Genomic DNA, 26,297 nt, shown 5'->3' on the forward strand with positions numbered 1-26,297 from the left:
GACTGAGTGACTTCACTTTCACTTTTCACTTTCATGCTTTGGAGAAGGAAATGGCAACCCACTCCAGTGTTCTTGCCTAGAGAATCCCAGGGACAGGGGAGCCTGGTGGGCTGCCGTCTACGGGGTCACACAGAGTCGGACACGACTGAAGTGACGTAGCATAGCATAGCATAGCATAGTCTTTTCACCAGCCCTCATACTTCCTCCCTGATGGCTGCACTTTCCTCTTAATTTATCCTAAATTCTCTCATTACAACCCTCGACTCCCTTGCCTCTTTCCCTCATCAAAGTCTTGGTAAAATCACAAGCCTGGGAGTTCCCTGGCAGGCCAGTGGTTAGGATTCCACAATTCTACTGTTGGGGCCCTAGTTCCATGGTCAGTTCAGTTCAGTTCAGTCCCTCAGTCATGTCCAACTGTTTGCGACCCAAAGGAATGCAGCACACTAGGCATCCCTGTCCACCATCAACTCCCGGAGCTTGCTCAAACTCACGTCCATCAAGTCAGTGATGCCATCCAACCATCTCATCCTCTGTTGGCCCCTTCTCCTCCCACCTTCAGTTTTTCCCAGCATTAGAGTCTTTTCCAACAAGTCAGTTCTTCGCATCAGGTGGCCAAAGTATTGGAGATTCAGCTTCAGCATCAGTCCTTCCAATGAATATTCAGGACTGATTTCTTTTAGGATGGACTAGTTGGATCTCCTTACTGTCCAAAGGACTCTCAAGAGTCTTCTCCATCCCCACAGTTCAGAAGCATCAATTCTTCAGCACTCAGCTTTCTTTATAGCCTAACTCTCACATCCATACATGACTACTGGAAAAACCATAGCTTTGACTAGATGGACCTTTGTCTGTAAAGAAATCTCTCTGCTTTTTAATATGCTGTCTAGTTTTGGCATAGCTTTTCTTCAAAGGAGCAAACATATTTTAATCTCATGGCTGCAGTCACCATCTGCAGTGATTTTAGAGCCCAAGAAAAGAAAGTCTGTCACTATTTCCATTGTTTCCCCATCTATTTGCCATGAAGTGATGGAACCATATGTCATGATCTTAGTTTTCTGAATGTTGAGTTTTAAGTCAACTTTTTCACTCTCCTCTTTCACTTTCATCAAGAGGCTCTTTAGTTCATCTTCCTTTTCTGCCATAAGGGTGATGTTATGTGCATATCTGAAGTTACTGATATTTCTCCCTGGAATCTTGATTTCAGCTTGTGCTGCAGCCAGTTCAGCATTTCGCATGATGTACTCTTCATATAAGTTAAATAAGCAAGGTGACAACATACAGCCTTGATGTATTCCTTTCCCAATTTGGAACCAGTCTGTTGTTCCATGTTTGGTTCTAACTGTTGCTTCTTGACCTGCATAGAGATTTCTCAAGAGACAAATAAGGTGGTCTGGTATTCCCATCTCTTTAAGAATTTTCCACAGTTTGTTGTGATCCACAGAGTCAAAGGCTTTAGCATAGTCAATGAAGCAGAAGTAAGATGTTTTTCTGGAACTCTCTTGCTTTTTCTATGATCCAACGGATTTGGCAATTTGATCTCTTGTTCCTCTGCCTTTACTAAATTCAGCTCAAACATCTGGAAGGTCTCAGTTCACATACTGTTGAAGCCTGGCTTGGAGAATTTTGAGCATTACATTGCTACCTTGTGAGGTGAGTGCAAGACAGTAGTAGGAGTGAGATCACATTTAGAATCAAACCCCATACCTGCCAGACGTGCTCTGAGGGCTCAAACATACCTTGTACACACCAGGACCCAGAGACCCCACAGAGATTGAGACAGAACTGTGTTTGAGTGTCTCCTGAGGAGGTACCAGTCAGCAGTGGACTGCTGAGGGGCAGGGGCTCTGAGTGCAGTAGACCTGGGTATGGCATAAGCCCTCTTGGAGGAGGTTGCCTTTAACCCCACCATAGAGCCATCAGAACTTACACAGGATTGGGGAAATACTCTTGGAGGGCACAAACAGAAACTTGTGTGCACCAGGACCCAGGAGAAAGGAGCAATGACCCCACAAGAGACTGACTCAGACTTGCCCGTGGGTGTCCAGGAGTCTCTGGCGGAGGTGTGGGTCAGCGGTGGCCTGCTGCAGGGTTGGGGGCACTGAGTATAGCAGTGCACACATGGGATCTTCTGAAGGAGGTCGCCATTATCTTCTTCATTACCTCCACCATAGTTTGGCCTCAGGTCTAATAACAGGGAGGAAATACAACCCTGTCCATCAACAAAAAATTGGATTAAAGATTTACTTAGCATGGCCCCGCCCATCAGAACAAGAACCAGTTTCCCCCTCAGTCAGTCTCTCCCATCAGGAAGCTTCCATAAGCCTCTTATCCTTCTCCATCAGAGGGCAGACAGGCTGAAAACCACAATCACAGAAAACTAATCAATCTCATAATATGGACCACAGTTCAGTTCAGTTCAGTTCAGTCGCTCAGTCGTGTCCAACTCTTTGAGACCCCATGAATCGCAGCACGCCAAGCCTCCCTGTCCATCACCAACTCCCGGAGTTCACCCAGACCCACGTCCATCGAGTCAGTGATGCCATCCAGCCATCTCATCCTCTGTCGTCCCCTTCTCCTCCTGCCCCCAATCCCTCCCAGCATCAGAGTCCTTTCCAATGAGTCAACTCTTCGCATGAGGTGGCCAAAGTACTGGAATTTCAGCTTTAGCCTCATTCCTTCCAAAGAAATCCCAGGGCTGATCTCCTTCAGAATGGACTGGTTGGATCTCCTTGCAGCCCAAGGGACACTCAAGAGTCTTCTCCAACACCACAGTTCAAAAGCATCAATTCTTCAGCGCTCAACCTTCTAACTCAATGAAACTGTGAGCCATGCCTTGTAGGACCACCCAAGATGGACAGGTCATGGTGGAGAGTTCTGACAAAATGGGTCCACTGGAGAAGGGAATGGCAAACCACTTCAGTATTCTTGCCCTAAGAACCCCATGAACAGTATGAAAAGGCAAAAAGATAGGACACTGAAAGATGAACTTTCCAGGTTGGTAGGTCCCCAATATGCTACTGAAGATCAGTGGAGAAATAACTCCAGAAAGAATGAAGAGATGGAGCCAAAGCAAAAACAACACCTAGCTGTGGATGTGACTGGTGATGGAAGTGAAGTCCGATGTTGTAAAGAGCAATCTTGCATAGAAACCTGGAATGTTAGGTCCATGAATCAGGGTAAATTGGAAGTGGTCAAACAGGAGATGTCAAGAGTGAACACCGACATTTTAGGAATAAGCGAACTAAAATGGACCGGAATGGGTGAATTTAACTCAGATGACCATTATATCTACTACTGTGGGCAAGAATCCCTTAGAAGAAATGGAGTAGCCATCAGAGTCAACAAAAGATTTCAAAATGCAGTACTTGGATGCAATCTCAAAAACGACAGAATGATCTCTATTTGTTTCCAAGGCAAACCATTCAATATTACAGTAATCCAAGTCTATACCCCGACCAGTAATGCTGAAGAAGCTGAAGTTGAATGGTTCTGTGAAGACATACAACCTTATAGAACTAACACTGGCTGCAGCACAAGCTGGAATCAAGATTGCTGGGAGAAATATCAATAACCTCAGATATGCAGATGACACCACCCTTATGATGAAAGTGAAAGAGGAGAGTGAAAAATTTGACTTAAAACTCAACATTCAGAAAACTAAGATCTTGGCAAATGGTCCCATCACTTCATGGCAAATAGATGGGGAAATAATGGAAACAGTGACAGACTTTCTTTTCTTGGGCTCCAAAATCATTGCAGATGGTGACTGCACGTAATTAAAAGACGCTTGCTCCTTGGAAGAAATGTTATGACCAATCTAGGCAGCATATTAAAAAGCAGAGACATTACTTTTCCAACAAAGGTCTGTCCAGTCAAAGCTATGGTTTATCCAGTAGTCATGCATGGATGTGAGAGTTGGACTATAAAGAAAGCTGAGCACCGAAGAATTGATGCTTTTGAACTGTGGTGTTGGAGAAGATTTTTAAGAGTCCTTTGGACAGCAAGGAAATCCAACCAGTCCATCCTAAAGGAAATCAGTCCTGAATATTCATTGGAAGGACTGATGCTAAAGCTGAATCTCCAATACTTTGGCCACCGGATGTGAAGAACTGACTCGTTGGAAAAGACCCTGATGCTGGGAAAGATTCAAGGTGGGAGAAGAAGGGGACGATGACAGAGGATGAGAATGTTGGATGGCATCACCGACTCAATGGACATGAGTTTGAGTAAACTCAGGAGATAGTGATGGACAGGGAGGCCTGGCGTGCTGCAGTCCACGGGGTCACAAAGAATCGGACACAACTGAGCAACTGAATTGACTGATTGACTGAGATGAGTGCAACTGTTCAGTAGTTTGAACATTATTCGGCATTGCCTCCATGGTCAGGGAACTATTAAGAAGATCCCACAAGCTGCAAGGTGGGGCCAAAACAACAACACAAGCCTGGTAAAATTGGTAAAATCTAACTCTCCACCCACAAACAACTGAAGATGACTAGAGGAAAGCCACAACCACCTTATTATGCCTCTTGCTGCTGCTAAGTCGCTTCAGTCGTGTCCGACTCTGTGCGACCCCACAGACGGCAGCCCACCAGGCTCCCCTGTCCCTGGGATTCTCCAAGCAAGAACACTGGAGTGGGTTGCCATTTCCTTCTCCAAGGCATGAAAGTGAAAAGTGAAAGTGAAGTCGCTCAGTCATGTCCGAGTCTTAGCAACCTCATGGACTGCAGCGCACCAGGCTCCTCCGTCCATGGGGTTTTCCAGGCAAGAGTACTGGAGTGGGGTGCCATTTCCTTCTCCATTATGACTATTAATCTACTTTAAATTGATCACAAACCTCACATGGGAAGTCAGTGCTAACCAGTTATCAAACAGTTGGTCCCTAATTCATTCACTGTTTCACTGTTGCTGTTCAGTCACAAAGTCGTTGTCTGACTCTTTGCAAACCCCATGGACTGCAGCACACCAGGCGTCCCTCTCGTTCACTATCTCCCAGAGCTTGTTCAAACTCATGTCCATTGAGTTGGTGATGCCATCCAACCATCTCATCCTCTGTTGTCCCTTTCTCCCCTGCCCTCAATCTTTCCCAGCATCAGGATCTTTTCCAATGAGTTGGTTCTTCCCATCAGGTGGCAAAGAATTGGAGCTTTAGCTTCAGCATCGGTTATTTCAAAGAATATTCAGGGTTGATTTCCTTTATGGGCCTTGATTCCATAATCTTCGTTTTCTGAATGTTGAGTTTTAAGCCAGCTTTTTCACTAGCATGAACCTGGGAGAGAAAATGCTGCTGCTAAGTCGCTTCAGTTGTGTCTGACTCTGTGTGACCCCAGAGACGGCAGCCTACCAGGGTGCCCCGTCCCTGGGATTCTCCAGGCAAGAACACTGGAGTGGGTTGCCATTTCCCTCTCCAATGCATGAAAGTGAAAAGTGAAAGTGAAGTTGCTCAGTCGTTCCCGACTCTTAGCGACCCCATGGACTGCAGCCTACCAGGCTCCTCCATCCATAGGATTTTCCAGGCAAGAGTACTGGAGTGGGGTGCCATTGCCTTCTCTGACTAGTTGCCTTCAAATCCATTTCCCTCTTCTTCAGGATTAATGTAATTTCAGATTTTTGGTTAGGCTGATATTCAGTTGTAATAAAGACTAAATTTCTCAGCTTTCCTTGCTGCTAGATCTGGCCATGCGATTAAGTTCTGGTGAATGAAATGTATATGTGTTTTTAGCAAAGTGTTTTTAAAGAAAGAGGGCATGACCTTCTTCCCGCTTCTCCCTTCTTACTGACTAGAATTGGGATGAAACGGCTGGAGGCTGAGCAGCCATAATCAATATTGGTACTTTTAGATGTATGTAGGACAAAATATTTATATCACTGTATTTGTTATTCAAACAACAGAAAGAAAGGAATGCTATTTACTGTTCACAATTTCAGAAATTATGTATTTAAATGTACTTCCCATATTTTGTCAATGTACCTTCTAATTCTTACTCCTTCTGAAATAACATCCAAATATCTTAAATAACATTTAAGAGATAATAAAGTAGGAATGATAAATTTTAAAACAATTGTAAGGCTTAAGATTCAGAAGGTTCCAACTCAGACCCATATTTAGCAGTGATAATAAAAAGAACTTTTCTTAAATCGAAACCAAAAGTGACACGTGCAGTTGGGAACGGAAGAGCAGGGCTGTTTTGTCTTTTCATGTTTAGGATTAAAAGAGAGAAGTCTTGATGATGGAGTTTACAATGGTTGATGTTTTAGAAAGCACAGATTAAAAATGATTTATGTCTTTGAAAGTAATAACAAGACTTATTTTCTCAAATTTAAATTGAATTAGTAGCTCTCTGAACGTATTCCCATGCTAGCTCTGAATTCAGTTGTACTGTTGACTGGTCTTTGAGAAGGGGTGTTACAGTACAAAGAGCATGGACTGCTGAACCAGACTGACCTAGATAGGGAACCCTGTCATGCCACTTGTCAGCTATGGGCTATTGCCCAAATCATTTAATCTCCCTGGGTCAGTTTTCTTATGCGTAAAACTGGAATACTTATTTCTGACACAGGATTGTTATAAATTTATATGAAATAAATATCTGATGTACCTTGTAATGCCGAACCCTCAATGAACTTTTACCGACTGAATTAATATTAAGCAAACAAGTTAGTGATATTTAATGTCAAATGAGATTTTGTTTTGTTTGTCTCATAGTCTCAAATGTCTATGAGACTCCATAGATAACTTTTCCCCCGTTATTAATTTTGTTTAGTTTTTAGGGTTAAATTCATTTTTATTTAAAAACGGAGTGGGGGGGTGCCAAAACCTGGAAATAACAATTTTTTAAAGAGATTCAGCAAGAGAGAATTAGAAAGCACAGTCAATCTCTCTTTTTCTTTTTTCTTAAACAATTGAATTAATTTTCTCACAGTTCTGGAAGCTAGAAGTCCAACATCAAGGTGTTGGCAGGTCTGGTTTCCTCTGAGTCTTCTCTGCTTGGTTGTAGATGGCCATTTTCGGCCTATGTCTTCACATGATGTTCCATCTGGATCCTCATCTCTTCTTAGGAGGACAGCAGTCATACTGGATTAGGGCTCACTCGAATGGCATTTTAAGTTAATTACCTCTTTAAAGACCCTGTCTCCAAATACAGTCCCATTCTTAAGTACTTAAGGTTAGGACATCAGTGCATGAATTTAGCGGGCTGGGGGTGGGGGGGGGCGGTGTGGGGAATGAAATGTAGCCTGTAACACCCCTCTACTCTGCCACTCCTGTTTTAGCAAAGGTCTTTCCCTGATAGCTCAGTTGGTAAAGACTCCGCCTGCAACGCAGAAGACCCCAGTTCCATTCCTGGGTGGGGAAGATCCCCTGGAGAAGGGATAGGCTACCTACCCCAGTATTCTGGCCTGCAGAATTCCATGCAGAAGTCCATGGGGGTCACAAAGAGTCAGACCTGACTGAGTGAATTTCACTTTCACTTTCCCATTTTAAGACACTAAAATTTTGCTTAGTTTTGAGGAGGGTAAAATACTTTTAGTATTATAGTTATTGAAAACAATTGTTAAATGAGCACACGGTGGACACAATCATTGTAATCTAGGGTGGCTGTTCCCAGGGCCTGGGGAGGACATTCAAGTGGTCAGAGCCCGGTCAAAAGGGACTCTCTAAGACCAGGGGAAGAAGGAGGTGGTCAACGGGGAAAGGAAAGACAGTCAGCAGGTGGTAGGTACAAATGCAATCTGTAAAAACACATCTCATGGCCAGTTTTACTGAGCGACGTTCCTGTTCCTGATGACTAGCGAGCTAACTCTGATACAAGACTTCAGCTTAGACAGCGCTTTGACAGCCTGTGTCTCTGTTAATCCTGTTGTCCCCGGACGAGGCTGGTGGAGATGTGTCAGCGGTCAATTGTTTAGTCTGAACACATTCCAAAGAGGAAAACGCGCCCCCGCACAGGAAAGGGACACACTCATAGGACAGTTAGTCAGCGAGGACGGGCGGCCACCTCGCGCCCTTTGGAGACAGGCGCGGTAGCCGAGCTCTTCCCGCTCAATAGTTGTCCAGCCGCGGGAGGCTGCGTCACTGCTACGCGCAGCGAGAGGCGGAGCCTCGCCGGGCCTTCCGTCACTCGCCTGCGACTGCGCCTGCGCGGATCGTCATGCTGTCAACGAGGTGTGTGGGTCTGGTCCTACTACCGCTGCGGCTCCTCCAGAGGTTTCCAGGATTCAGGACCTGTCTCTTCCTGCGCCGCCTTGGGCGAGAGTCCTTCGAGAGAGGCCGGTTACTGTGTTTTAAGGCCTCACCTAGAGACACGGGAAATGAAGAAAGAGAGAGCGAGGCGGCACAGAGGAAAGCCCCAGGCGCAGACTCGCCTCCATCTGTCCCTTCCCGCGTCCGGGGACTTGGGACCAGATGTCTGTCGTCTCTGGAAAGCCTCGGACTCCCGACTCCGCGAGAGGAGTCACCCCCTCAAGAGAGCGAGGTCTCGAGTGGAGAACAGGGCCAGTCGGATCCTGCACACCCGGGATCCAGGAGTCCCTCAGTGCCCACCTTGGTCCAGCCTGCCACCAAGGACGAAATCCTTCACGTCTCCTCTTCCTGGTCCGCTTCCAGAGTGGTGCCTTTTCGGGTTGGGGAGCTGATTTTAGCTGAGACTGGGAAGAGAGAAACACAATTTAAAAAATTGTTTAGGTTGAGCAACGCCGGACACTTAAATAGTAATTGGGGGACAGTCCGGTTCAGCGAGATCGTGGGGAAGTTCCCCGGCCAGATTCTCAAGAGTTCCTCTGGTAAGCACTTCATGCTGAGGAGGCCGGCATTGGAGGATTATGTGTTACTGATGCAAAGAGGGCCTGCCATAACGTATCCTAAGGTAATGCCATGGGAGTTACTAAGAGCAAAACGGATGCAGTACTACAGACCTGATTAATGTGCTTAAAGCACCTCTCAGAATATTTCAAGTTTCTATTCTCACTTTTTTTTTAAACCAATGGCTATAACTTTTGCATATTTTTGATTTCTAATTCTAGGAAGAAACAGCCAGATTTTAATTTTAACTTAGGAGCCTTGATTCTCTGATCTGTAAAATGACTTACTATTATGGAGTGATGTGGACTCACTAGGCATTTAATAAGAATGTACATTTATTCCCCATAATACTTAAGTTTGCAGGTTCAGCCTTCAAGAGAATGTTGAACTCTTGGGGTGATATCTCTGGTGATATTTTAAGCATCATACTTAATGAGGTAAGTTATTAGAGGTTGTTGTTCAGTCATTAAGCTGTGGCCGACTCCTTGCAACTCCACGGACTGCAGCATGCCAGGCTTCCCTGCCCTTCACTGTCTCCCTTAGTTTGCTCAAACTCATGTCCATTGATTCCATGATGCTATCCAACCATCTCATTCTCTGTTTCCCCCTTCTCCTCCTGCCCTCAATCTTTCCCAGGATTAGGATTTTTTCCCAATGATTCCACTCTTCACATCACGTGACCAAAATATATTTTATCAACAAAAAATGCTTTTATCATTAGGGAAAAATGTTTATATTAAAACAGCTAAAATTAGACACTAAACATAAAAGGGATATTCTTTAAAGGAAATTACCTACCAATTCCTTGTTACAGTCTTATATCTATTGCTAGTGGATTATTTTAATCATTCATCATAGTCACTGTCCTTGAGTAGAATGTTCATTTGTAATTATAACAACTCTTCCTCCAGTCCTAGATGAAGAATCATTCATTATTTCTTCAGCAAGTAACCACCACCTTTATACATTCAGGGCACTATTTTAGGGACGTATAGTGGTGAACTATAGTCCTTGCTCTCAACATAGACCGTATGTCCTAGAGCAATGGTCCCCAACCTTTTTGGCACCAGGGACCGGATTCATGGAAGACAATTTTTCCACAGACTGGGGGCGGGGTGGGGGGCAGTGTTTTCAGGTTGGTTTAAGCACATTATGTTTATTGTGCATTTATTTCTATTATTATTACATTGTGATATATAATGAAGTGTTTCTATGTCTTATATGAAAGAGCCAAGGAAACAGAACTGCTTCTCGTGGGCATTTCATTGAAATGATTGCTGGAGCTGCCTCCCACTCCTGTGTGAAATTATTTGTGCCCCTTCCCCCCTCTGCTCCCATGTGCCTGACAAATGGGAAAGGATATGTGTGTCTGAAAGACTTTGAATTTGTGACTGAAACTTTTTCAGGAGTACACCTTAAGTATTATGTGTCTATGTATCATTTGCTTCAAGTCTTAGTCCATCATTTCAGAAAATACATTTTGGCTTTCAATTGGACCACTGTACCTGTTAAATATTAATAGTTTCTTATGCAGCCAAACCCATATTTAATACACAGTTTTTTTGTGATTCAACAGAGGATCCTATTTTTTTTAGAATTTTCACTGCAGCTTTTCCCAGAGAAGAAAAAGATAGTAAAAACTTAATTGATATGTTACTTATTAGCAACTTCGAAAGGTTTGCTCTTGGGGGGAATGATGAAATAAATGCTAACATTTACATTTTTCTCTCTATAGCATTTATAACAAATAGTATAACAGTCAACTGTTATAACTGTTTGGGAGTTCGGCATCAGTGTTACTTGCCCACTTAATTCCTGGCTGTGTGACTTTGGGCAAATTACTTAACCTTTCTGATTTCTCATCCTTATAATGGCAATGGTGACCATTTTCTCATTATTATTCTGATTAAACAAGATAATATTTGAAAGCAGTTTGCGTAGTTAACAGAAGCCTGGCACCTGGTGAAGTTGCAATAAACAGCTATTACTACTATCATCCATGATATTCCTGTTAACAAAACAATTCTTTAGTTATAAAGTTTGGCAAATATGTCCTGTCTGTTCCTGGTATCCTAATTCTAAATGAGAATTCATCATTTAATGCAGATTATGTAATAACTTCCTAACTTGTCTTTCTGCCTCTAATTTTTCTCAGTTCTAGTACATCCTATATTGCCCTGACAGATTAATCTTTATAAAATGCCATTTATATTACCTCAGTGACACATCCTAGTTACTTACCATGTTAAGTTTAAATGCTTTAGCCTGGATTCAGATAAGCAAACTGTGTTTTATTCTACCTCTTTTTTGTTGAAAGCTGTCCCTACCTTGTGACTGTTTCCTTACATTTTCTATGTCTTTAAGCTAGGGTAGTCTGCTGATTTCTCTTTCTCAGAGCTCTCAATGTTACTTATTGTCTGTAATTTCAATATTATACTTAAGTCCTTCTGTATTTGCTAGTTGATTCCTCAATCTCTCATTTTGTCAAGTAAACTATAAACTTTTGGTAGAAAGGGCCAAAGTTTAATCCTTTTTTTCCCCCTCCACTTTTCTCCAAGCCCAACATGGTATTTGAAGGAGTAGGTGCTTAGTATGTATTTATTGGCCACACAATCACCCTTGCTGTATTTCAATCATAGGATATAAATATGATACTGTCGATGATGAATATCCACCCAGGTGATACTGTTTTGGAAGCTGGCTCGGGCTCTGGTGGAATGAGCTTATTTTTATCCAAAGCAGGTAAGAGACTAGGGTAAATGAATTGAATTTAGATGACAAAGAAAACATTCAATCTGTTCATAATAACAGAAAGTTAAATAGATACAGATGTTTCAGAAAATGTTCACGTAACTTTGTGATAGAGAGCATTCTCCTTGAAATCAAATGTAAGCAATGATTTTTCTATTTTGTACATTTATTCAAGTCATTTTCTGTCTAACCCTCTCTCTGCTTTCTATTTGCCCCTTCCATGCTTTTTGTTTTTTTAACTGAAATTTTTATTAGAACATAACACAGCTGCAGAAAAGTGCACAGATCATTAGTGTATACGTCAGTGAATTTTTAATGTAGTGACCACACTCATGTCTGGAGAAGGAAGTGGCAACCCACTCCAGTATTCTTGCCTGGAGAATCCCATGGACGGAGGAGTCTGGTGGGCTATAGTCCACGGGGTCGCAAAGAGTCGGACACGACTGAGTGACTTCACTCACTCACTCACACTCATGTAGTTATTACTCAGATCAAGATAGGGAATATTATTGTACTATTGAAACCTTCTCAAATCCCTCTCAGTCCTTATCCTATCCAAAGGTAGAAGGTAACCACTACTCTGACTTTAATCACCATTGATGAGTTTTGCCTGTTTTGAATCTTACATAAAAGGAATCCTTTAGTACTGTATTCTTTTGAATCAGGTTACTTTCATTCAACATTCTGTTTGTGAGGTTCAGTCACTGCATGTAGCAGTGGTTATTTCATTTTAGTTGCCATTTTATAAGTAAAGCACAGTTTATCCGTTCTGCTGTTGATGGGCAGTTGAGTTGAATGTTGTAAACAGTGCTCCAGTGCTCCTCTGAACGTTCTTGTGTACATGTACACATGTACACAAACATGTACATGTTTTTGTTGATAATAGTGCCAAATGAATACTCAGTATCAGAAACTATAGAAGGGGGAAAAGGGCTGTCAGCTGCTGGGGAAGAGTCATATACTACTAGAGGCAAAGAATTATCATTGTTCATGAATAAATTAATTAAACTATTACTAAAACTAGATCATGAAGAATTTTCCTTTCTTAGAGAAAGTCTCTAAAAATTGTCAGTTGGTTAAAGTACTGCTTGAAGGTCAAAAATCAAGAGGTATATAGTAAACATATCTGTTCATGTTACCTCCACTTGAATTCTGGTTACTGTTGTTGTAGCTGATTACTGCTCCTTCTGGCCACTGAATTCCTCTGATTGTCAAGGTTGCTTTGGCTTGTTTGACTGCCTCTGCATTGTTCCCTTTCTCACCTAATAATAGACAGCACTCTCTTTGGATAAATTTTTTTTAAAAAGATCATTCATGTTTTTATTAGTGCATTCTTTTTTAGCTAATAAACATTGTTAGAGCAGTTGTAGGTGTATGTAGATTTTATATGTATGTATGTAGGTGTATGTAGGTGTAGGGTAGATTTTATAAAGATTACAGATAGACATATACTGAATTAAACTTAAACCTTTTGTTTTTTTACCTAATGTCATCACATACAAACATAATCCAGCTTATACTGGGTGAGGAAATTCATTTTGGGCTCCTCACATCTTTTGTTGTACTCTTTTCTGTGCATAGTTAAAGGCAGCCATTTCTTCACAGTCTGTGACTGATTCCTAAATGCATTTGACAAAGTGAATTTATAAAAGTTTGTGAGATAGGAGTATCCATATTTCTAATACCTATAGTGTTGGAGGAGTGTCACTTAGCATGAATAATCCCAACCTATGAATGATCAAGAAACCATTGCTATTTACCTTCAGGATGGATATTTTTGCTCCATAATTTTCTAAACGGTTAGCTTATGCTGCTATTAACATTAATTTGTATCCCTTGAGAACATGATGAATTACAGCTGGACTTACATTTTTAAAGACACATGCTGGAATTTAAACTCATTTTAACTATAGACTGATTGACCTGGGACAGCCTCCAAATCAAATCACCTCATATAGAGAGGGATAGAAAATTAATTGCTGTATTTAAAAGGGAGTAGTTTTCTGTGAAACTGCAGTGTTACTATGATAGTTTGAAAGTTTCTCAGACACACACAAAAATACAAGTATCTTTGAAAGTGAAGTGAAAGTGGCTCAGTCTTGTTTGACTGTTTGTGACCCTATGGACTATACAGGGAGAAGGCAATGGCACCCCACTCCAGTACCCTTGCCTGGAAAATCCCATGGACGGAGGATCCTGGTAGGCTGCAGTCCATGCTAAGGGTCGGACACGACTGAGTGACTTCACTTTCACTTTTCACTTTCATGCATTGGAGAAGAAAATGGCAACCCACTCCAATGTTCTTGCCTGGAGAATCCCAGGGATGGGGGAGCCTGGTGGGCTGCCATCCATGGGGTCACACAGAGTCGGACACGACTGAAGTGACTTAGCAGCGGGACTATACAGTCCATGGAATTCTCCAGGCCAGAATACTGGAGTGAGTAGCCTTTCCCTTCTCCATGGGATCTTCCCAACACGGGGATTGAACCCAGGGCTCCCACATTGCAGGCGGATTCTTTACCAGCCGAGCCACAAGGGAAGCCCCAAGTATTTTTAAGTATCCAAAAGGCCTAACTTCATCCTAACAAAAGACATGCAAGTTAAAACTACAGTGATAAACTGTATGCAATTTTTAGGTTGATACAAAGTTTGATAACTCTGTTGGAGGAAGTATGGAGAAATAGGCACTCTTAATACATTATTGGTCAAATGTAAATTGGTATCATCTTTTTGGAGAACAATTTGGTAATAATTTTCAAAGTAAAAAAAATTCACATATCCTTTGAGTCAGCAATTCCATTTTTAGGACTTTATCCTATATATATAAATGGCTTATGTTTACAAAGACCTAGGCAAAATAATTGTCACTGCGGTATTGTTTGTAATAGCTAAGATGAGAAACAAGCTAAATGTTCTTTGGCAGGTGACTGGTTAAAAAACATAGCCATACAAGGGAACATAATAGCTCTTTTAAAAAATTCAATAGATTGTTAATCACTGAAATGCCATTGGTAAATAAGAAGAAAGGTAAGTATGTATGATGGGAAAGGACAGTATGTATGATGGGAACCTGTGTTAAAAACAGAAAAAGAGATACTTGCACACTTGTAGAGGCACCGACTATCTTGGGAAGGGTAAATAACTGTGGTGATATGGTTGCCTCTGAAGAGGGAGACTGACTGGGGATTTGGGATAGGATAGAGACTTTTGTAACCTTGAACCATTTGAATTATTTTTTCACATCCATGTAATATCTTTGAAAAATAAATTTTTGACATTTTTAATAAACTGACTTATACTATGTACTGTCATAATTTTTTTTAAAATTAAGTCGGATCACAAGGACGAGTCATAAGTTTCGAAATTCGAAAGGACCACCACAAACTGGCTATGAAGAATTATAGACACTGGCGTGATTCATGGAAAATAAGTCATGTAGAAGAGTGGCCAGACAATGTAGATTTTATTCATAAGGATATTTTAGGAGCAACCGAAGACATACAATCTTTAACATTTGATGCGGTAAGTTTTCTAAAGTGGGTCCTATGATATTACCTAATACTGAGTACAAAAAAAACAAAGACCACACTTCTTTTGTATGGAAAAGGATCTTCATTATTTGTCCCATTTCCATTTCTAAGAGTGGGGGGAATATTTTCCTTTAATATCATGGTGGGATTTAGGGCAGAGATATATACTGAATTAGGTGCCAGAGTTGTTAATAAATGTGCCTGTGGCATGAGTGCCATGCTCAGCCACTTCAGTTGTATCCGACTCTTTGCGACCCCATGGACTGTAACTTGCAAAGTTATGTGAAGCAAGAACTTCCGGAGGCACAGCTGGGTTTAGAAAAGGCAGAGGAACCAGAGATTAAATTGCCAAAATTTGCTGGATCATAGAAAAAGCAAGGGAATTCCAGAAAAACACCTACTGCTGTTTCATTGACTATGCTAAAGCCTTTGACTGTGTGGATCACAACAAACTGGAAAACTGTTAGAGAGATGGGAATACCAGACCATCTTACCTGTCTGCGGGTCAAGAAGCAACAGTAAGAATCTTATATGGAAAAACTGACTTGTTCAAAATTGAGAAAGGAGCATGACAAGGCTGTTTATTGTCACCCTGTTTAACTTATATACAGAGTCCATCATGTGAAATGCCAGGCTGAATGAGTTACAACCTGGAATCAGTATTTCCGGAGAGATATCAATAACCTCAGATATGCAGATGATACCACTTTAATGGCAGAAAATGAAGAGGAACTTCATTCTTTTGATGAGGGTGAAAGAGGAGAGTGAAAAAGGCAGCTTAAAACTCAATATTAAAAAAACTAAGATCATGGCATCCAGTGCCACCACTCCATGGCAAATAGAAGGGGAAAAGTTTGAAACAGTGATAGATTTCCTCTTCTTGGGCACTAAAATCACTGTGGATGGTGACTGCAGCCATGAAATTAGATGACTGCTTCTTGGCCAGAAAACTATGACAAACCTAGATGGTGTATTAAAAAGCAAAGAGATCACTTTGCCAACAAAAGTCCATATAATCGAGGCTATGGTCTTTCCAGTAGCCATGTATGGATGTGAGAGCTGGACAATAAAGAAGACTGAGTGACAAAGAATTGATGTCTTTGAACTGTGGTGCTGGAGAAGACAATTGAGAATCTCTTGGACAGCAAGGAGATCAAACCAGTCAATCTTAAAGGAAATCAACCCTGAATACTCATTGGAAGGACTGATGCTGAAGCTGAAGCTCCAATTCTTTGGCCACCTGATGCAAAACAGCTGTCTCACTGGAAAAGATTGAAGGCAGCATCCCACCTGATGCTGGGAAAGATTGAAGGCAGAGGAAGAGTGTGAGAGAGGGTGAGATGGGGGTTGGCATCACTGATTCAGTGAATAAACTTGGGCAAACTTTGGGAGATGGTGAGAGACAGGGAAGCCTGGTGTGCTGCAGTCCATGGAGTTGCAGAGTTGGACACAACTGGGCTACTGAACAACAACAGACATTGAATATAGTTCCCTGTGTTATACAGTAGTCTAATCTGTTTGTATCTGGCAATCCCAAACTCCTACTTCATCGCTCCCACCTGTTTCTCATTTGGTAACCATAAGTTTGGTTTCTATGCATTAGCAGTAGGATGAATTTGAGAAATACTAAGAGATAGATTTGTAGGACTGGGTAATTTTAATCCAAACAGAAGCATCATAACCCTACAGATTCTCAAAAGAGAATTCAAGGTAAAGAAAATAATGACTCTAAATTTCTGATTTGAGTGGCTAATGAATGGTAATATTGTTGGCCGAGTATAAATAAGAGCTTTGGATTGGCAGGCTGCTTGGTAGTCTGACTTTTGGTCCTTGTCAATAATATAATAAGACTACAATCAAAGAAATCCATTTATGTCTACAGTGTTGGCCCCTTGATTAGTCATTGAGATCTTTACTTGGATATCTAATAGGCATCTTAAACTCATGTCTAAATCTGAATTTTCAAATATTTCTCCCCAGGCTTGTTCTTCCCATTGTCTTAGTCATTTTCCTCAATAGTAAATGAGGAAAATTTACTCCATTCTTTCAGTAGCTTAAGCTAAAAACATTGAATTTATCCTTACTTCTCTCATATCTCACAGCCAATCCTAATTCTAATTGGCTCTGTCTTATCACATTCAATGCTATTTGCTATTGCAAGGCTTTCCTTGCCCAAGTCAGAATATATGTAAGGCCACTGAATTATACAGTTGAAATGACAAGTTTTATGGTATGTTTACCACACTCAAAAAAGTTTAAAAAGTCAGACCATGTCTAAAACTCTCCAGTGGCTTCTCTCTTCATGAATAAAGCTAAAAGTCTGTAAAATTCTGCATAATTTTTCCCTCCCCCATTTCCACCACATCCCCATCATCTGAGAACTCTTCTCTTGCCACTTTCCCACTTTTGTCCCCACTGCAGCGATAGTGGCCTTCTCAGTTCAGTTCAGTTGCTCAATCGTGTCCGACTCTTTGCGACTCCATGAATCGCAGCACGCCAGGCCTCCCTGTCCATCACCAACTCCCGGAGTTCACTCAAACTCACGTCCATCAAGTCGATGATGCCATCCAGCCATCTCATCCTCTGTCGTCCCCTTCTCCTCCTGCCCCCAATCCCTCCTAGCATCAGAGTCTTTTCCAATGAGTCAACTCTTCGCATGAGCTGGCCAAAGTACTGGAGTTTCAGCTTTAGCATCATTCCTTCCAAAGTGGCCTTCTCAGACTCATCAAATACGCTTCAGCCTCAGAGCAGTTGTATTTGCTCTTCTCTCCATCTGGAGTACACTCCCCACCTAAATTTCCACAGGGTGAGCTTAATCACTTTCTTCAGGTCTCTCCATGACCAGCTTATGTATAAAATAGCACTTCCTTTCCTTGCCCTGTCACTCTATCCTTCATTTCTCCTTTATAATCTTGTAGTTCATGTCACTCATTACTCTCTGAATTACATATTTATTGAATTTTTGTTTAATGCCTATCCCTTAATTAGAATATAAGTTCCTATGAAACAAAATAGAACATAAGCTCCCATTTTATTTTTACCACTTAGCAAGATACTTGGCACATGGAAGTTGCCCAATAAATATTTGGTTAATAAATTATTAATGAATGATGACCCATTATTTAAAAAAAAATGTGAACAGAATACTTTCTAATTTAGTAAATTTAAGGATGTGCCAACTAGATTAGATTTCTGGAGTTATCAGTAAGTCAGTTGTTTTCTATTTTGGCTATTTATTTTTGTTTTCAATGAAATTTTTTGAAAATTTCACTTACTCATTGTATTCATTTGACATCTTTTGAGTATATAGCCTTGTATTCTGCAATTGAATGAAGAGTAAAGAAATAAGGGACATGATTCTTATATTTTAGAATCTCTAATATTCAGAAGTTTTCTTTTGAACATAAAAATACACATTTGAGATAGTGTGAATTTCTATTGCAAAAGGCTAAAATAAAGCATTGAAATTTTATATATACAGTGGACCTTTGAACAACACAAAGTTTAGAGGCAACAATCCTGCTTGCAGTCAGAAATCTGAGTATAACTTACAGTCAGGACTGAACCTCTCCATAGTTCCATTCCAAGAGTTCTACATCTTCAGATTTAACCAACTGCAGATCGTGTAGTTCTGTAGTGTTTACTATTGAAAAAATCCTTGTGTAAGTGGACCTGCGCAGTTCAAATCCATGTTGTTCAAGGGGCAACTCTGTGTGTTTATGTGTATGTATAAAAGTAGCTAAAGATTCCTGTATTATCAATATTGTCAAGTACAAGACTTGGCATTACAGTTTTTATGTAGTCAAGAATTATGATAAAATGTATAATAATAAATGTGCCTTTTTGAGAGAAGTAAAATGATCATCATCAGTACTGTATTCTAAAAAGTGAAATACTTTAACTGGCTATTTTAACTGCTTTCCCAAAGTGTATCATTTCACCACAATAAGAAAAGAAAATACATGCTTTATTTAAACAAAACTCAGTCTGATTCTCTTTACCCACTATAGGTAGCTTTGGATATGTTGAATCCTCAAGTTGCTTTGCCTGTTTTATTCCCAAATCTTAAACAGGGTGGTATATGTGCTGTATATCTAGCAAAGTGAGTAATGTGACTGTTCTTTTTTGTAATGTTATTTTTTTTAATTTATTTTTAATTGGAGGATAATTGCTTTACAATATTGTGTTGGTTTCTGCCATATATCAGCATAAATCAGCCATAGTTAAATGTTATTTTAAACACACTTTTGTTTTAAATATTAGGCTAAAATGTTCATTTTGTAACTGAGTTAGATATATATTTTATCTCATAAAACTGTTATGAAAGAGCATATGTCCCAAATTTAGTTATATTTCTGGTTAAATCATCCTTTACATAAACAGTGATATAAGATGGCTATTTCTTCTGACAATTTAGAAGAAAAGTTTTTAAAAGTGTAATCTATATTTTTTTATTTAGTATTCTCTTCTGTGCCCTAACTTGCATTGTTACTGTTTTCCTCCTGTCTTGATTTAAGTATAGCATTTAAATTGGGATAAGAGGTATAGTGAACTTAAAGTTATTGCTGTAGTAGAAGTTTAAAGTACTTTTTCACTTTTTTGAAAGCATCACACAGGTTATTGAACTTTTAGATGGAATTCGCATCTGTGAACTTGCCCTCTCATGTGAAAAGATAAGTGAAGTTATTGTCAGAGATTGGTTGGTTTGCCTTGCAAGACAGAAAAATGGAATTTTAGCTCAAAAAGTAGAACCTAAAATCAACACAGACTTACAAGCACACTCTCAAGAAAAAATTAGAATTGAAGGTGAGATGTTTCAATATGATGACCATGGTGAGCTTCAATTCTATTTTATGCATGTGTCTGCAATAATAAATGGAGAATATATTCCTGAGTGTATGAGCAATACATTATAAAAGTATTTCTCAGGAATTTATTATTTTATCCTATGGAAATTGAAATGTATTTATTCTATTAAGTTAAAATCTCTAAGAGAAAGAATCATGACTTTTCCTGCCTTTTATGTAAAACTCTGATACCTTTGAAGAATTGAACTTCTTAAAATATTCATATTTGTGACAAGGGGGTTGGCTTATGAAATACACTAAAGAATGTTTTAAATTTAGATCAGTGATTATCACTGAAGGGAAAGAATTCAATAGGACTTGGTATGCAAATAGCTAATATTCCAAAAAGCAACTTCTAGTATGCTGCTGGAATTTTTCCAAGAACTAAATTTAGTTCCTTATTGTATGTACACATTATTTAGACTATAAACAAGTTTTCAGTCATCTATAGATTTATGATATGAGCTTATTCATTTGGTAATAAAACCATATATAAAGTTTATCATGTAATCCTCGACAAGTTGTTTCTGTAAGATAACTGTCAGAATAGCTCCAAAACAAACACCATACTAAAACAAAAAACTGAGAGAAAAAACTTACAAGAAAGGGACAGTAATTTGTTGTTTAACACTTTTGTAAACCAATTGTCAAATATTTTATGTAGCTTATAATACGTATTTTGTTCTATAACAGAAGAATCACACTCTGATTTTCCCTATGGATCATTTCCCTATATTGCTAGACCTATACACTGGCAAATTGGTCATACAGGTGAGTAGTTTTTTTCAGGCTATATTATATGGTGTTTTCTTCTCATTATTGCAATCACCTTACCTTTTTCTCCCCTTAATTTAGCTTTTCTTGTCAAGTTGAGGAAGTGCAAACCACAACTTAACTGAGTACCTCAGATAACAACTGATTTGAAGACTTGAAAAGTATCAAAATAGAACTTTTTATTGAAAATCACTACTTTCATAGATTGGTATTTTTAACTATCACTATGATTTGTATAACTTTTACATATAACTTTGAAAAGTAATAAAAGCTGGAGAAACATGTAACATTTCAAAACTGCTTAAATGTCCCATTTTGACACTTGTCTTGCAGTTTGGCATTTTGTAGTAAATGATTCCAAGTTGGTTTAGTTGAGCCATTTCATTCTTCACTTCCTGTAAACCACTCCATAGATTTGTCTTTCTTCATGAAATTAGTTTTCTTTTCTTTCTTTGATTGATGGTCATTGGCTACCAAAATAAAATATGCATTTTGAGGTAAATTTTATGTATCTGTGTATTTTAAATATATACCTTAATGGCTTGTATCTTAAAAAATAACAAGTCTAGGCTATAGTAAATAATAAAGAAAAAAACTGATAATGATATGACTATCTTTAAAATTGTAACAAAAGATGTCACAATTCTTGAATCTCTTTTGCCCTTCACAGAATTATTTTAACAGTTTGAAAGAATGTCAGAATTATTCTGTTGTTATATAAGTCAAATGTTTGGGGAGTTCCCTGGTGGTCCAGTTGTTAGAGCTTGGCACTTTCACTGCCATGGCCCAGGTTTAATCCCTGGTCAGGGTACTAAAATCTTATAAGCTGCATTATGCAGCTAAAAAAAAGTTTGGAGAGATATACTTTATAAATATGAACTAATTAGGACTAGATTTTATTATTCATAGGCACCAGTCATTTAGCATTTACCATGTGCCTTACATGTCTTAAGGACTTTATAATGTCTTTCTATTTAATATGTGTTGCTCATCCTTGAGGTTATCCATATTTTACAGATAAACATAAGCTTATGGTTATTGTTTAAATATAGATTTTTATAGGTTTTGAAGTAGTAGTGCCTGTAAGGATAAATGCTACTTATCTCTTAGGCTAGAACTACTTAATATACATATCCTAAAAAACATTTTACATACTTTTCATTATGTGGAAAAATCTAGTCTAAAATCTCTGCCTTGATTTTACACCTTATCATAGAGATGGACATTAAAGAAAACCACACAAATATAAAACCAGAACTGTTATAAATGCTTCAGCAAGTACAGGATACAATAGAGATTTTGCTCAGGTAAAGTAATTACCTGTGCAAGTGACAACTGAGCCAAGACCTGAAGGGTAATTACAGAGTTAATTACAGCAAGGGAAATGAGCACAAAAAGGGTCAGTGATATTGCAGTTGACTGAAAGAGACTGAAAAGAAGGTAGGGGTCAAGCCATGCAGGATCTTGTAAACCTGTTATGGAGTTGGTCTAACCCAAGAAAAATGGGGTGCTACTGAAGGATTTAGTGAAGTAAGGGGTAACATGCTTAGATCTGTGTTTTGAAAAAAAATCACTTTGGTTGCATTTAGAGAACTGATTAAATCACAAGCAGAGAAGTCTTCTCATACTATTTCTGTGTGGTATCTGAACACTCATATAATAATAATGGCTTTAAAGTTTTTATAACATTTCCAGGTGTATAGAAGTTCTAATATACATTTTTAAATTCCATCATGGAATACTCCCCATTCTTCTGCCCTTCTATTTAACTGCTAGTGAAATTCTGTCCTTCATTTATTGTTTTGAACGCAGGCCCTAATTGTACTTTTTGGAGAAGGGGATGACTTAAAGAAGAGAGAAAAGTTGTGCTTTCTCCTGTTTCATGTAGAATAATTGGTTTGGTACACTGCTCAGTAGACGTTGAACTGCACAAGACCTAACAGTGTCGATTCTAATAATGAGTTGAAAACAAAACTACAGAAGAAAATAAACATTTATTTGTATATTTAATCAAAGTCCAGTTTAAGCCCTTTATCCATCTCTTCATTGAATACTAAGCATCTTTATAATTCAGTTTGTAGGACAGATGCCCTCTTCTAAAGTTAGTTTTCTCGGTTCATGTCTGCCCCTCATTTTACCATAAAATACTCCTAAAGATCTGTGACTGACTCACAACTGTCTTCCTAGTAACTTCCAGAAGTCCTGACTTTTCTACCCAGTAAATGGTCAGTAAAAGTTTGCTGATGGCTTTGAAGCCTACACTGGAGCAGGTATTATTTCATCAATGTTGACTTGGTTGTTCTAGGGGGAAATGTAAGTATATAGCTCATGGACTGTGGAAAACTTTGATTTTGAACTTACTTCAGAATCAGTAGGAAAGTTAAGTTTCAGTTTCCGTGTTTATGCAAAAGCAGGTATTTTTTAAAAGTCTGTTAGCAGTGTCTGAGTATTTAAAGGAAGGAAAAACCATTAAATGGGAAATTTCATACTAATACATAGTGTACAACTATGAGGTCATTAGAAGTAATATACAACTAGGAATGGTGGAAGAGGAGAGAATCTAAAAAATTATTGTAAAGGAAGAACCAGATAAGCTGGTGGTTCACTGGATGTAAAGGGAGAGAAGCTATATATACTCAAACTTTCATCCACTGTTCCGAAGCCCTTTCCCTTATTTCTCTGGGCTGAACAGGATTCAGTCAACACCCAGCTCGTAAATTACTTCCTTGGAACAGCCTTCACTATGTCTCTTACCCTGCAGAGTTAATTTTGAAATCTTTTGTGCTTGTAAATGTTGATTATATAATTAGCATTGGTAATTTATAAGCCCTGATTATGCCTTCACTAAGGATTTTAAAATGGGATGACTAGAACAGTGGTAATGACAAAAGTAAATAAGCAAATTCAGACAATGATTTATTTTTGAGAGAAAATTATTTGCTTTTAGATTATATAGCAGTTGGAATGTCTCATGCCTGTCTACATGACCCAGGAGTAAGGTCTGGTGTATTGCTTTCTTTCCCTTGACTTCACTCTAAACTCTGGGGAGTCCTCAGATAATACATAATAATATGTACCCATGTTTCAGATAGATTAGCCTAGGTGCCATAGGCTTAAAATAGGTAATTTAGTTGGTATAAACATGTACTATCTCTTCAGATAAAACTGGGTTCCATCTTGGTGTTTTTGTTGTTGCTGTTTTACTATGCAACTGTGACTTTTCTGAGTTTGTTTATTCAGCAGTAAAATGAATATCATAGTGCCACTTCAGGATTTCTTGGTGGAGTCAAGTGTTAAATGAGAAGGATTTATTTTTGAGGAAAAATTATTTGTTTAAACCTTTATAAGGTAGCTTAGTACATGATTGGTGATTGTGATGCATGTAAATTTGTACAGAAAGCTTCATCTATCTCCCACAACCTTATCAAAATCAACTATTTTATTCTTAATAAATGTTATAAATGTTTACATAAACTTGTTTCTTGAACACATTGTTTTGAGAAAAAAAATGTTAAGGTAGAAAAACATGATTTTAACCTGAAAAGCAAGAAGTTGCTTGTATTTGAAAGAAGGATGGAAGCATGGATACCATCTATTGCTAGTTTTAGCATAAAAGCCCAGAGCAGAGCATCAGTTCTTTGTATCTCTCCTGGAGAATGAATTGTCTGCAACCACAAACCTTAGGTGATTCCAATAACCTTATGTGAACTGGAGGAAGAGAATTTCGCTGAATAGAGGCCACTACTGGCATCAACAACTGCTAAGGCAGTAAGAGAATGACCACTGTCTTGATAATATCATGTTATCCTTAAACCTCCCCAGCCCCAATTAGCTCACTCTCTTGTTAAACCTGAGGGAAAATGAATATAAATGTTTATTGGTCAAATGTATGTATAAACAATAATTTTTCTTTTTTTATTTTAATTTAAATTTATTTATTTTAATTGGAGGCTAATTACTTTACAATATTGTATTGGTTTTGCCATACATCAACGTGAATCCGCCATGGGTGTACACATGTTCCCCATCCTGAACCCCCCTCCCACCTCCCTCCCTGTACCATCCCTCTGGGTCATCCCAGTGTACCAGCCCCAAGCATCCTGTATCCTGCATTGAACCTAGACTGGCGATTAGTTTCTTATATGATATTATACATGTTTCAATGCCATTCTCCCAAATCATCCCACCCTCTCCCTCTCCCACAGAGTCCAAAAGACTGTTATATACATCTGTGTCTCTTTTGCTGTCTCGCATACAGGGTTATCGTTCAGTTCAGTTCAGTTCAGTCGCTCAGTCTTGTCTGACTCTTTGCGACCCCATGAATCGCAGCACACCAGGCCTCCTTGTCCATCACCAACTCCCAGAGTTCACTCAGACTCATGTCCATTGAGTTGGTGATGCCATCCAGCCATCTCATCCTCTCTTGTCCCCTTCTCCTCCTGCCCACAATCCCTCCCAGCATCAAAGTCTTTTCCAATGAGTCAACTCTTCGCGTGAGGTGGCCAAAGTACTGGAGTTTCAGCTTTAGCATCATTCCTTCCAAAGAAATCCCAGGGCTGATCTCCTTCAGAATGGACTGGTTGGATCTCCTTGCAGTCCAAGGGACTCTCAAGAGTCTTCCCCAACACCACAGTTCAAAAGCAACAATTCTTCGGTGCTCAGCCTTCTTCACAGTCCAACTCTCACATCCATACACGACCACAGGAAAAACCATAGCCTTGACTAGACGGACCTTTGTTGGCAAAGTAACGTCTCTTTTGAATATGCTATCTAGGTTGGTCATAACGTTCCTTCCAAGGAGTAAGTGTCTTTTAATTTCATGGCTGCAGTCACCATCTGCAGTGATTTTGGAACCCCAAAAAATAAAGTCTGACACTGTTTCCACTGTTTCTCCATCTATTTCCCATGAAGTGATGGGACAGGATGCCATGATCTTTGTTTTCTGAATGTTGAGCTTTAAGCCAACTTTTTCACTCTTCACTTTCACCAAGAGGCTTTTTAGTTCCTCTTCACTTTCTGCCATAAGGGTGGTGTCATCTGCATATCTGAGGTTATCGATATTTCTCCCAGCAATCTTGATTCCAGCTTGTGCTTCTTCCAGTCCAGCGTTTCTCATGATGTACTCTGCATATAAGTTAAATAAGCAGGGTGACAGTGTACAGCCTTGACGTACTCCTTTTCCTATTTGGAACCAGTCTGTTGTTCCATGTCCAGTTCTAACTGTTGCTTCCTGACCTGCATACAGATTTCTCAAGAGGCAGGTCAGGTGGTCTGGTATTCCCATCTCTTTCAGAATTTTCCACAGTTTATTGTGATCCACACAGTCAAAGGCTTTGGCATAGTCAACAAAGCAGAAATAGATGTTTTTCTGGAACTCTCTTGCTTTTTCCATGATCCAGCGGATGTTGGCAATTTGATCTCTGGTTCCTCTGCCTTTTCTAAAACCAGCTTGAACATCAGGAAGTTCACGGTTCATGTATTGCTGAAGCCTGGCTTGGAGAATTTTGAGCATGACTTTACTAGCGTGTGAGATGAGTGCAATTGTGCAGTAGTTTGAGCATTCTTTGGCATTGCCTTTCTTTGGGATTGGAATGA

The 26,297-nt window shown here is 39.5% G+C and overlaps 2 protein-coding genes across 2 annotated transcripts in view; one reads left to right on the plus strand and one right to left on the minus strand.

Annotated features, from left to right (window-relative positions):
• Nucleotides 1-7,783: 7,783 nt before the first annotated feature.
• TRMT61B (tRNA methyltransferase 61B) lies at nucleotides 7,784-21,204 on the plus strand. Its single transcript, XM_061431381.1, has 9 exons — nucleotides 7,784-7,888; nucleotides 8,049-8,864; nucleotides 9,157-9,237; nucleotides 11,440-11,542; nucleotides 14,883-15,073; nucleotides 19,092-19,183; nucleotides 19,688-19,914; nucleotides 20,622-20,699; nucleotides 20,784-21,204. The coding sequence occupies exons 1-9, from the start codon at nucleotides 7,784-7,786 to the stop codon at nucleotides 20,825-20,827; spliced, it is 1,737 nt and encodes a 578-aa protein (XP_061287365.1). The 3' UTR covers nucleotides 20,828-21,204.
• Nucleotides 20,914-26,297, minus strand: part of SPDYA (speedy/RINGO cell cycle regulator family member A) — a 38,621-nt gene continuing 33,237 nt past the window's right edge. The window contains exon 7 of the mRNA XM_061432952.1: nucleotides 20,914-21,172. Within this exon, the coding sequence (XP_061288936.1) occupies nucleotides 21,084-21,172 (89 nt within the window). The 3' untranslated portion in view covers nucleotides 20,914-21,083. The remainder of the gene's footprint in view (nucleotides 21,173-26,297) is intronic.

Source organism: Bos javanicus, chromosome 11, assembly GCF_032452875.1.
Source record: "Bos javanicus breed banteng chromosome 11, ARS-OSU_banteng_1.0, whole genome shotgun sequence".
Taxonomy (NCBI): Eukaryota; Metazoa; Chordata; class Mammalia; order Artiodactyla; family Bovidae; genus Bos; species Bos javanicus.